The sequence below is a fragment of the Oncorhynchus nerka genome, linkage group LG22 (genome assembly GCF_034236695.1).
Source record: "Oncorhynchus nerka isolate Pitt River linkage group LG22, Oner_Uvic_2.0, whole genome shotgun sequence".
Lineage (NCBI taxonomy): Eukaryota > Metazoa > Chordata > Actinopteri > Salmoniformes > Salmonidae > Oncorhynchus > Oncorhynchus nerka.
This window is the reverse complement of record NC_088417.1, coordinates 378,910-391,758: the sequence shown is the minus strand read 5'-3', so window position 1 is coordinate 391,758 and position 12,849 is coordinate 378,910. Positions and strand designations below refer to the sequence as shown.

At 39.2% G+C, this 12,849-nt stretch overlaps 1 protein-coding gene across 1 annotated transcript; it reads left to right on the top strand.

The window, feature by feature from the left end:
* The first annotated feature begins 239 nt into the window (after positions 1 to 239).
* On the top strand, positions 240 to 8,180 carry LOC115123270 (type-1 angiotensin II receptor). The gene is made up of 4 exons (XM_029652599.2): positions 240 to 855; positions 1,063 to 1,278; positions 7,269 to 7,381; positions 7,713 to 8,180. Exons 1-4 carry the CDS (start codon positions 286 to 288, stop codon positions 7,891 to 7,893), a joined length of 1,080 nt encoding a protein of 359 aa, XP_029508459.2. The 5' UTR covers positions 240 to 285; the 3' UTR covers positions 7,894 to 8,180.
* Positions 8,181 to 12,849: the final 4,669 nt, after the last annotated feature.

Below are 12,849 nucleotides of genomic sequence, written 5' to 3'. Positions count from 1 at the left end.
TAGACTGTTTACGGCCTGTTGATAATGAAGCTCCTCTCCTAGACTGTTTACGGCCTGTTGATAATGAAGCCCCTCTCCTAGACTGTTTACGGCCTGTTGATAATGAAGCCCCTCTCCTAGACTGTCCCTGAACTTTTGTGTGTTTCTTTCATAGGACTGACGGAGGCCCTATATCGTATTTGTCCCCCAGACTGACCCCCCCGTCCGTCCGTCCGTCAACCATCCCCTCTTTGACCTCGACCCCCCTGTCCGTCCGTCTGTCCGTCCGTGGAGCTGTTAAACCTGATGATGGAGAACTTTACGGCTGTCGGAGCATCGACCACAGAGACCGAAGGTATCCATCTGAACTGCAGCATGTCTGGGAGGCACAACTTCATCTTCACCCTGATCCCGGTAGTGTACGGCTGTAATTTTGTCATCGGCATGGTGGGGAACAGCATGGTGGTGGCGGTCATCTACCGTTACATGAAGCTGAAGACAGTGGCCAACGTGTTCGTCCTCAACCTAGCCATCTCAGACCTTACCTTCCTGATCACCCTGCCCATGTGGGCCACCTTCACAGCCACAGGCTACCAGTGGCCCTTCGGTGGGTTCCTGTGTAAGGCCAGCGCTGGCCTGGTTATGTTCAACCTCTACAGCTCCATCTTCTTCCTCACCGCGCTCAGCATCGACCGCTACCTGGCCATCGTCTACCCGGTGAGGTCGCGGCAGCGCCGTACTGTGCTCTACGCCCGTATCACCTGCGTCCTGGTTTGGCTCTTCGCCCTCCTGCTGTCCGTCCCCACGGCCCTGACCAGAGACCTGATGCACATCACCAACTACAACATCACCACGTGTGGCGTGCTGCATCCCGAGGTTTGACATGAATCCTTTCACAATGCGACTCTTAAACGGGCACCTCTGTGTAAATATTTGTAATTGTTGTCTTTACTGTTGTTGTTTTCAACTGAATTGAGTGTAAAGTGTTTAAAGTATCAGTCTTTCCCACCTGCTATCTACCATCCGGCTGGAGCATCCTACTGCTTTTAATAATCTAGTCAATTTAACCATTCAATCAATCAGGGCTCCAGGCACCTCCTCCTCATCATCAGCCTGATGAAGAGCATCCTGGGGTTCCTGGTTCCCTTCCTCATTATCATATCATGCTACTGCCTGATTGGTCAAGCCCTGGTCAGGGCAAGGAGCATCCAGAAGACCACCCGGTCGAGAGACGATGAGGTGTTGAGGATGCTGGCGGCGGCTGTCCTGGCCTTCTTCCTGTGTTGGATGCCTCACCAGGTGGGAGGAGACTCCCTCCACACACAATCACACACACACACACACACACACACACACACACACACACACACACACACACACACACACTGTACTCTGAAGAGACTCACTCCACACACACTTTATACTAAAGGTATTCACTTATTCAGATATTATCCCGTTATTATTCAGGTATTATCCCGTTGTTATTCAGGTATTATCCCGTTGTTATTCAGGTATGTTGTTATTCAGGTATTATCCCGTTGTTATTCAGGTATTATCCCGTTGTTATTCAGGTATTATCCCGTTGTTATTCAGGTATTATCCCGTTATTATTCAGGTATGTTGTTATTCAGGTATTATCCCGTTGTTATTCAGGTATTATCCCGTTGTTATTCAGGTATTATCCCGTTGTTATTCAGGTATTATCCCGTTATTATTCAGGTATGTTGTTATTCAGGTATTATCCCGTTGTTATTCAGGTATTATCCCGTTGTTATTCAGGTATTATCCCGTTATTATTCAGGTATGTTGTTATTCAGGTATTATCCCGTTGTTATTCAGGTATTATCCGTTGTTATTCAGGTATTATCCCGTTGTTATTCAGGTATTATCCCGTTGTTATTCAGGTATTATCCCGTTGTTATTCAGGTATTATCCGTTGTTATTCAGATATTATCCGTTGTTATTCAGGTATATTCAGGTATTATCCTGTTGTTATTCAGGTATTATCCCGTTGTTATTCAGGTATTATCCCGTTGTTATTCAGGTATTATCCGTTGTTATTCAGGTATTATCCGTTGTTATTCAGGTATTATCCCGTTGTTATTCAGGTATTATCCCGTTATTATTCAGGTATTTGTTATTCAGGTATTATCCGTTGTTATTCAGGTATTATCCGTTGTTATTCAGGTATTATCCGTTATTATTCAGGTATGTTGTTATTCAGTTATCCGTTGTTATTCAGGTATTATCCCGTTATTATTCAGGTATGTTGTTATTCAGGTATTATCCGTTGTTATTCAGGTATTATCCGTTGTTATTCAGATATTATCCCGTTATTATTCAGGTATTATCCGTTGTTATTCAGGTATTATCCCGTTGTTATTCAGGTATTATCCGTTGTTATTCAGGTATGTTGTTATTCAGGTATTATCCCGTTGTTATTCAGGTATTATCCCGTTGTTATTCAGGTATTATCCGTTGTTATTCAGTTATTATCCCGTTGTTATTCAGGTATTATCCGTTGTTATTCAGGTATTATCCGTTGTTATTCAGGTATGTTGTTATTCAGGTATTATCCGTTGTTATTCAGGTATTATCCGTTGTTATTCAGGTATGTTGTTATTCAGGTATTATCCGTTATTATTCAGGTATTATCCCGTTGTTATTCAGGTATTATCCCGTTGTTATTCAGTTATTATCCGTTATTATTCAGGTATTATCCGTTGTTATTCAGGTATTATCCGTTGTTATTCAGGTATTATCCGTTGTTATTCAGGTATTATCCCGTTGTTATTCAGGTATTATCCGTTGTTATTCAGGTATTATCCCGTTGTTATTCTATTATCCGTTGTTATTCAGGTATGTTGTTATTCAGGTATTATCCGTTATTATTCAGGTATGTTGTTATTCAGGTATTATCCCGTTATTCAGGTATTATCCGTTGTTATTCAGGTATTATCCGTTGTTATTCAGGTATGTTGTTATTCAGGTATTATCCGTTATTATTCAGGTATTATCCGTTGTTATTCAGGTATTATCCCGTTGTTATTCAGATATTATCCGTTGTTATTCAGTATGTTATTCAGGTATTATCCCGTTGTTATTCAGGTATGTTGTTATTCAGGTATTATCCCGTTGTTATTCAGGTATTATCCCGTTGTTATTCAGGTATTATCCCGTTGTTATTCAGGTATGTTGTTATTCAGGTATTATCCCGTTATTATTCAGGTATTATCCGTTGTTATTCAGTTATTATCCCGTTGTTATTCAGGTATTATCCGTTGTTATTCAGTTATTATCCGTTATTCAGGTATTATCCGTTGTTATTCAGTTATTATCCCGTTGTTATTCAGGTATTATCCCGTTGTTATTCAGGTATTATCCGTTGTTATTCAGGTATTATCCCGTTGTTATTCAGGTATTATCCCGTTGTTATTCAGGTATTATCCGTTGTTATTCAGGTATGTTGTTATTCAGGTATTATCCCGTTATTATTCAGGTATTATCCGTTGTTATTCAGTTATTATCCCGTTGTTATTCAGGTATTATCCGTTGTTATTCAGGTATTATCCCGTTGTTATTCAGGTATTATCCGTTGTTATTCAGATATTATCCGTTGTTATTCAGGTATTATCCGTTGTTATTCAGGTATTATCCCGTTGTTATTCAGGTATTATCCCGTTGTTATTCAGGTATTATCCGTTGTTATTCAGGTATTATCCGTTGTTATTCAGGTATTATCCGTTGTTATTCAGATATTATCCCGTTGTTATTCAGGTATTATCCGTTGTTATTCAGGTATTATCCGTTGTTATTCAGGTATTATCCCGTTGTTATTCAGATATTATCCGTTGTTATTCAGGTATTATCCGTTGTTATTCAGGTATTATCCGTTGTTATTCAGGTATTATCCCGTTGTTATTCAGATATTATCCCGTTGTTATTCAGGTATGTTGTTATTCAGGTATTATCCCGTTATTATTCAGGTATGTTGTTATTCAGGTATTATCCCGTTGTTATTCAGGTATTATCCCGTTGTTATTCAGGTATTATCCCGTTGTTATTCAGGTATGTTGTTATTCAGGTATTATCCCGTTGTTATTCAGGTATTATCCCGTTGTTATTCAGGTATTATCCCGTTGTTATTCAGTTATTATCCCGTTGTTATTCAGGTATTATCCCGTTGTTATTCAGATATTATCCCGTTGTTATTCAGGTATTATCCGTTGTTATTCAGGTATTATCCGTTGTTATTCAGGTATTATCCCATTGTTATTCAGGTATTATCCGTTGTTATTCAGTTATTATCCCGTTGTTATTCAGGTATTATCCGTTGTTATTCAGGTATTATCCCGTTGTTATTCAGGTATTATCCGTTGTTATTCAGATATTATCCGTTGTTATTCAGGTATTATCCGTTGTTATTCAGTTATTATCCCGTTATTCAGGTATGTTGTTATTCAGGTATTATCCGTTGTTATTCAGGTATTATCCCGTTGTTATTCAGGTATGTTGTTATTCAGGTATTATCCCGTTGTTATTCAGATATTATCCCGTTGTTATTCAGGTATTATCCCGTTGTTATTCAGGTATTATCCCGTTGTTATTCAGGTATTATCCCGTTGTTATTCAGGTATGTTGTTATTCAGGTATTATCCCGTTATTATTCAGGTTTGTTGTTATTCAGGTATTATCCCGTTATTATTCAGGTATTATCCGTTGTTATTCAGGTATTATCCCGTTGTTATTCAGTTATTATCCCGTTGTTATTCAGGTATGTTGTTATTCAGGTATTATCCGTTATTATTCAGGTATTATCCGTTGTTATTCAGGTATTATCCGTTGTTATTCAGGTATTATCCGTTGTTATTCAGGTATTATCCCGTTGTTATTCAGATATTATCCCGTTGTTATTCAGGTATTATCCGTTGTTATTCAGGTATTATCCGTTGTTATTCAGGTATTATCCCGTTGTTATTCAGGTATGTTGTTATTCAGGTATTATCCGTTATTATTCAGGTATTATCCGTTGTTATTCAGGTATTATCCGTTGTTATTCAGTTATTATCCGTTGTTATTCAGGTATGTTGTTATTCAGGTATTATCCGTTGTTATTCAGATATTATCCCGTTGTTATTCAGGTATTATCCGTTGTTATTCAGGTATTATCCGTTGTTATTCAGGTATTATCCGTTGTTATTCAGGTATTATCCCGTTGTTATTCAGATATTATCCGTTGTTATTCAGGTATTATCCGTTGTTATTCAGGTATTATCCGTTGTTATTCAGGTATTATCCGTTGTTATTCAGGTATTATCCGTTGTTATTCAGGTATTATCCCGTTGTTATTCAGATATTATCCGTTGTTATTCAGGTATTATCCGTTGTTATTCAGGTATTATCCCGTTGTTATTCAGGTATTATCCCGTTGTTATTCAGATATTATCCCGTTGTTATTCAGGTATTATCCCGTTGTTATTCAGGTATTATCCCGTTGTTATTCAGGTATTATCCCGTTGTTATTCAGATATTATCCCGTTGTTATTCAGGTATGTTGTTATTCAGGTATTATCCCGTTATTATTCAGGTATGTTGTTATTCAGGTATTATCCCGTTGTTATTCAGGTATTATCCCGTTGTTATTCAGGTATTATCCCGTTGTTATTCAGGTATGTTGTTATTCAGGTATTATCCCGTTGTTATTCAGGTATTATCCCGTTGTTATTCAGGTATTATCCCGTTGTTATTCAGTTATTATCCCGTTGTTATTCAGGTATTATCCCGTTGTTATTCAGATATTATCCCGTTGTTATTCAGGTATTATCCCGTTGTTATTCAGGTATTATCCCGTTGTTATTCAGGTATTATCCCATTGTTATTCAGGTATTATCCCGTTGTTATTCAGTTATTATCCCGTTGTTATTCAGGTATTATCCCGTTGTTATTCAGGTATTATCCCGTTGTTATTCAGGTATTATCCCGTTGTTATTCAGATATTATCCCGTTGTTATTCAGGTATTATCCCGTTGTTATTCAGTTATTATCCCGTTGTTATTCAGGTATGTTGTTATTCAGGTATTATCCCGTTGTTATTCAGGTATTATCCCGTTGTTATTCAGGTATGTTGTTATTCAGGTATTATCCCGTTGTTATTCAGATATTATCCCGTTGTTATTCAGGTATTATCCCGTTGTTATTCAGGTATTATCCCGTTGTTATTCAGGTATTATCCGTTGTTATTCAGGTATGTTGTTATTCAGGTATTATCCGTTATTATTCAGGTATGTTGTTATTCAGGTATTATCCCGTTATTATTCAGGTATTATCCCGTTGTTATTCAGGTATTATCCCGTTGTTATTCAGTTATTATCCCGTTGTTATTCAGGTATGTTGTTATTCAGGTATTATCCCGTTATTATTCAGGTATTATCCCGTTGTTATTCAGGTATTATCCCGTTGTTATTCAGGTATTATCCCGTTGTTATTCAGGTATTATCCCGTTGTTATTCAGATATTATCCCGTTGTTATTCAGGTATTATCCCGTTGTTATTCAGGTATTATCCCGTTGTTATTCAGGTATTATCCCGTTGTTATTCAGGTATGTTGTTATTCAGGTATTATCCCGTTATTATTCAGGTATTATCCCGTTGTTATTCAGGTATTATCCCGTTGTTATTCAGTTATTATCCCGTTGTTATTCAGGTATGTTGTTATTCAGGTATTATCCCGTTGTTATTCAGATATTATCCCGTTGTTATTCAGGTATTATCCCGTTGTTATTCAGGTATTATCCCGTTGTTATTCAGGTATTATCCCGTTGTTATTCAGGTATTATCCCGTTGTTATTCAGGTATTATCCCGTTGTTATTCAGGTATTATCCCGTTGTTATTCAGGTATGTTGTTATTCAGGTATTATCCCGTTATTATTCAGGTATGTTGTTATTCAGGTATTATCCCGTTATTATTCAGGTATTATCCCGTTGTTATTCAGGTATTATCCCGTTGTTATTCAGGTATTATCCCGTTGTTATTCAGGTATGTTGTTATTCAGGTATTATCCCGTTGTTATTCAGGTATTATCCCGTTGTTATTCAGGTATGTTGTTATTCAGGTATTATCCCGTTGTTATTCAGGTATTATCCCGTTATTATTCAGGTATTATCTCGTTATTATTCAGTTATCCTGTTGTTTTCCTGTTCCTCCCTGAATGTTCTCTTGGAGTGATGAGGAATGTCCTTTTTGTCTTTCTAGAGCTGTAAAGTTAATGTAATCTCTTCCTCGCCTTAGGTATTCCACTTCATGGAGCTCCTGGCCCAGCTAAAGGTTATAACTAACTGTGTGATGGTGGACGTCATCGACACGGCCATGCCCTTCACCATCTGCATCGCATTTCTCAACAGGTAGCCTAGAGGTTAAAAAATCTCACGTAATTGAAGTAGATGTTAAGTGTATCTACAATAGATAACCTAGAGGTTAAAGGGGCAGGCAACTGGAAGGTCAACTGGAAGGTCACTGGTTCGAATTTTGACCCTAACTGGGGAAAATCTACCCTTGGTACCTGTCTATTTTTCTATCTTTCCACTCCTTGCCTCTCCTTGTCATGCTAAACATGTTTGGCATATAACGTAGAGAACAAGGAGTGGAATAACAGCACTAAACATGGCTGGATCAGGCTAGGAACGTTGCATTGACAATAATAAAGTATTATCTGATGTTATGTTATATCGCCAGCTGTGTCAACCCCATCCTCTACGGCTTCGTGGGACAGAACTTCAGGAAGAACCTGGTCCTCCTGCTCCGCTGTTCCCCCGCTGGCCTGGCTGGGACACATCCCTCCATCATCTCTAAGATGTCCACCCTGTCCTACCGCCCCTCTGAGGCCCTGCACCTCACCAACAAGAACAATGTCTGATGTGAGGAGGGAAGGAGTGTGTAAGCTGTGTAATTCCTTGGCTCTTCTGGTTGTGTCAAGTGAGGAGTATGAAGGAATACACATTGTGGATGCCTCCCAAATGGCCCCCTAGTCCCTATATAGTGTCCGTTGGGCCCTGGTCAAAAGTAGTGCACTATATCGGGAATAGGGTGCAATTTGGTACACATCCCCAACTGTTATACCAAGCACTGAACCGTGGTTAGAAGTTGTACCGTAGAACTGTAGAGAAATACAGGTAGAACATGGCTATTAAAATACTGAGGGAATGTTCCTTTGTGTCTGAATCATATGAGTTGAGTCCATGAGACAGATTCGTTCACTGCCTTGTACAACATACAGCAGATGTGCACGGTTAGCTAACAGATTTCATTGTAATGCAGCTTTAGATCGAAACAGCTGAGTTATTTCTGTTTAAATACTGATGTGAAATACTATTACTGTACTTTGGTATTCGTGTTGTCACACAGGTACATAGACATACATGCAGTATTTATACAGCACATCCAGTAAATGTTCGCTTTGAATATACTGTAGCTGAGATTAAAGTGATGAGTGAGAAAGTTACTGATGCAGAAATATCATACCTCTCACCATTACAATAACAGGGGAGGTTAGCATTTTATAGCATACCATCAAGACATGCTAACCTCTCACCATTACAATAACAGGGGAGGTTAGCATTTTATAGCATACCACCATTACAAGACATTTTATAGCATACCATCAAGACATGCTAACCTCTCACCATTACAATAACAGGGGAGGTTAGCATTTTATAGCATACCATCAAGACATGCTAACCTCTCACCATTACAATAACAGGGGAGGTTAGCATTTTATAGCATACCATCAAGACATGCTAACCTCTCACCATTACAATAACAGGGGAGGTTAGCATTTTATATCATACCATCAAGACATGCTAACCTCTCACCATTACTATAACAGGGGAGGTTAGCATGTTATATCATATCCCCAAGACATGCTAACCTCTCACCATTACTATAACAGGGGAGGTTAGCATGTTATATCATATCCCCAAGACATGCTAACCTCTCACCATTACTATAACAGGGGAGGTTAGCATTTTTGGGAGGGGGGGTATGATATTTGTGCATCTGTAACTTTCTCTCTCATCACTATTCATGATTCATTCAGAATTATCCGTAACCATGGTAGCATCCACATTAATGTAGAAGTGTTTAGAAACACATTCTATTCTTATTTACAATAAAAGTGACTCCAAAATGACACAATACATTATTTAACCTTAATTTCTATTGGGCACAAAATAATCTGAAACAGAACCAAAACAAACAACAAATGCATCCAACAAGTTTGTAGAGTCCCAAGCTTGATGTAATCACTGCACGCTAGAAATATGGGACCAAATACTAAACTTTCGACAACTTTAATACACATATAAGTGAATTTGTCCCAATACTTTTGGTTCCCTAAAATGGGTGACTATGTACAAGAAGAGCTGTAATTTGAAACGGTTCACCCGATATGGATGAAAATAACGTCAAATGAAAGCTAACAGTCAGCACTTTAACCTTGTAGTCATTGTACCATTTCAATTGTTACTGTCCCAGTACTTTTGGAGCTCACTGTATTTGTCCTATTTTACACATCTAAGTGTAGCTACAAGCCTAGCTTACCGTACAGGCCTGTACACTCCCATGATACACTGAAAGATGTCTACCGTACAGGCCTGTACACTCCCATGATACACTGAAAGATGTCTACCGTACAGGCCTGTACACTCCCATGATACACTGAAAGATGTCTACCGTACAGGCCTGTACACTCCCATGATACACTGAAAGATGTCTACCGTACAGGCCTGTACACTCCCATGATGCACTGAAAGATGTCTACCGTACAGGCCTGTACACTCCCATGATACACTGAAAGATGTCTACCGTACAGGCCTGTACACTCCCAATTGTAAAATTGATGATCTATGTAACTTCTGTGACTGTGTTTGGTAGTACCAACACCATGTGACTGTGTTTGGTGGTACCAACACCATGTGACTGTGTGTTTGGTAGTACCAACACCATGTGACTGTGTGTTTGGTAGTACCAACACCATGTGACTGTGTGTTTGGTAGTACCAACACCATGTGACTGTGTGTTTGGTAGTACCAACACCATGTGACTGTGTGTTTGGTAGTACCAACACCATGTGACTGGTATTGTGTGTGTGATGTGTTGTGGAACTGTGTTCTTATAGCAATGCCTTTGTATAGGGAGATGTAGTGGTTTAATGTGTAGCATCGGTCTGAGAGAAATTCATTTAGTGTCGCCAACAAAACCTTATGCTTTAACTGTAAAGTATAGCACCTGAGATTACGGAGATTACGGAGATCTATCCCAAAATTCCCAGGTTGTCCAGATATCCTGGTGGAGGAATCTTGATTTCCTGCATATTCCCTCCTTATTCGTGGAATTTTACAACCAGGATTTGGAATATTTGTGGAAAATGACCAGAAACAGCGCTAGGGAGACGTGACGATGAAGATCGAGTTTAACAGAAGCACTCCAGGTGATTCTATACATTAAGTACATATATGAGGGTGATTCTGTACATTGGGTGTATATTCTGTGTTCTGGGCAGATCTGGTGTCTTTGTGGTATTGAAACGTGTTCACATTGTTCTCTAGATATTTTTTATTCTGTAAGTGTACAGTTCATCACAAATACACATAAATATATTAATAAATCTGAAAAAAATCGAGATACGTACATATCCCTGTGATTTGTTATTGCTGGGTATTTCTTCATCGATAGGGACAAAGAGAGGCACAGGGTAGTAATCTATTCAACCAGTCACGCTTCCAAACGCCTGTGTCGTGTCTAATGTTTCTGTTGCTCAGTGTGTATTAGAAGAAGAAGAATACATTTCATGTATAACCCTCTTTCCATTGATAAACAATCTCAAAATACTATAGTAAGTGCATTAAAATAGGTCCACCTGCAATGTTCTGTATCACCCCAATGCATCTGACCAGAACTACTGCAAAAACCCCAGCCAACCCACTGGGCACACCACGTCCTTTCAAACGTCAAAATGTGGGTCATATTTGGTTGGGACGTTGAGCGTTGAGATTTTAACCTTTATTCACCCAGACAAAAAGACAGCCAGAAGTATGTTGAATTCACAACGTGTTATCACTATGATTCTAACCATCTAAAAGCAACAACCAACAAAGGAAAACCAACGTCTGATTTTTGGTTGAGTCGTCACCTAAATGTGTTATCGCTGCACGTTCAACCATTTTTAAAAGCACGACAAAGTTCAAATGGGAATACAATGTCAGATACGTTGTATTTATATAACGGATTATTAATTATGTATAGGGGAGACGCTAGCGTCTCAACTGGCCAATTGCCATGGGAAATGCAGAGCGCCAGATTCAAATAAAATGCTATAAAATTCAAACTTTCCTTAAATCACACATGTAAGATACTCAATTAAAGCTACACTCGTTGTGAATCCAGCCAACATTTTAAAAATGCTTAGTTCAAGTGATTAATGCTGTTGGAGATTCTGCACAGACTATTATAGTAATTGTGAAGATGTCAACTGACCTGGGACCTCTGCATGCTGTCTAGAACATGCACACTTTCCATGATCGCGTAAGAAGTAACCTCAAAACGTTGCCAACAATGTGCTACTCATTTTAAGGTTGAATAAATCGGCCACTGTTATATTAAGAGTAGATTATTAGTTTAACTTTAGGCTATTTGCTATTTAACAAAAGTAATAATGAGGAGATGTGTTTTTTGTGCCAATGACTTTAGTCTGGCTTTGTTTAAAGTGCATTTCAAGTTTGATTCAGTCGTTATGAAGGATGGGGATTGGGGAAGACAGTTAGTGTACACTGACAACATAACGAAGGCTCTTCTGCTTCTAGGATTTGTGGCATCCGCCCCGGGTTGAGGTAATGTTTTACGACGGGTAAAATATCAACCTTTTATTTTGGTGTTTCAAACCACACAGTGTATGAATATGACAAAGATATTTTTACCCCGACAATGCTGGGACAATTGTGAGCCATCCTATGGGACTCCCAATCACGGTCGGTTAGGACACAGCCTGGAATCAAACCAGAGTCTGTAGTAACGCCTCTAGCACTGAGATGCATTGTCTTAGACCGCTGCGCAACTCGGGAGGTCATGTTGTCAACACATCACCCTGTCACAAGTTACAACACATCACCCTGTCACAAGATACAACACATCACCCTGTCACAAGATACAACACATCACCCTGTCACAAGATACAGCACATCACCCTGTCACAAGATACAGCACATCACCCTGTCACAAGATACAGCACATCACCCTGTCACAAGATACAGCACATCACCCTGTCACAAGATACAACACATCACCCTGTCACAAGATACAGCACATCACCCTGTCACAAGATACAGCACATCACCCTGTCACAAGATACAGCACATCACCCTGTCACAAGATACAGCACATCACCCTGTCACAAGATACAACACATCACCCTGTCACAAGATACAGCACATCACCCTGTCACAAGATACAGCACATCACCCTGTCACAAGATACAGCACATCACCCTGTCACAAGATACAACACATCACCCTGTCACAAGATACAACACATCACCCTGTCACAAGATACAACACATCACCCTGTCACAAGATACAACACATCACCCTGTCACAAGATACAGCACATCACCCTGTCACAAGACAGCACATACAAGATACAACATCACCCTGTCACAAGATACAACACATCACCCTGTCACAAGATACAACACATCACCCTGTCACAAGATACAACACAAGATACACACATCACCCTGTCACAAGATACAGCATATCACCCTGTCACAAGATACAGCACATCACCCTGTCACAAGATACAACATATCACCCTGTCACAA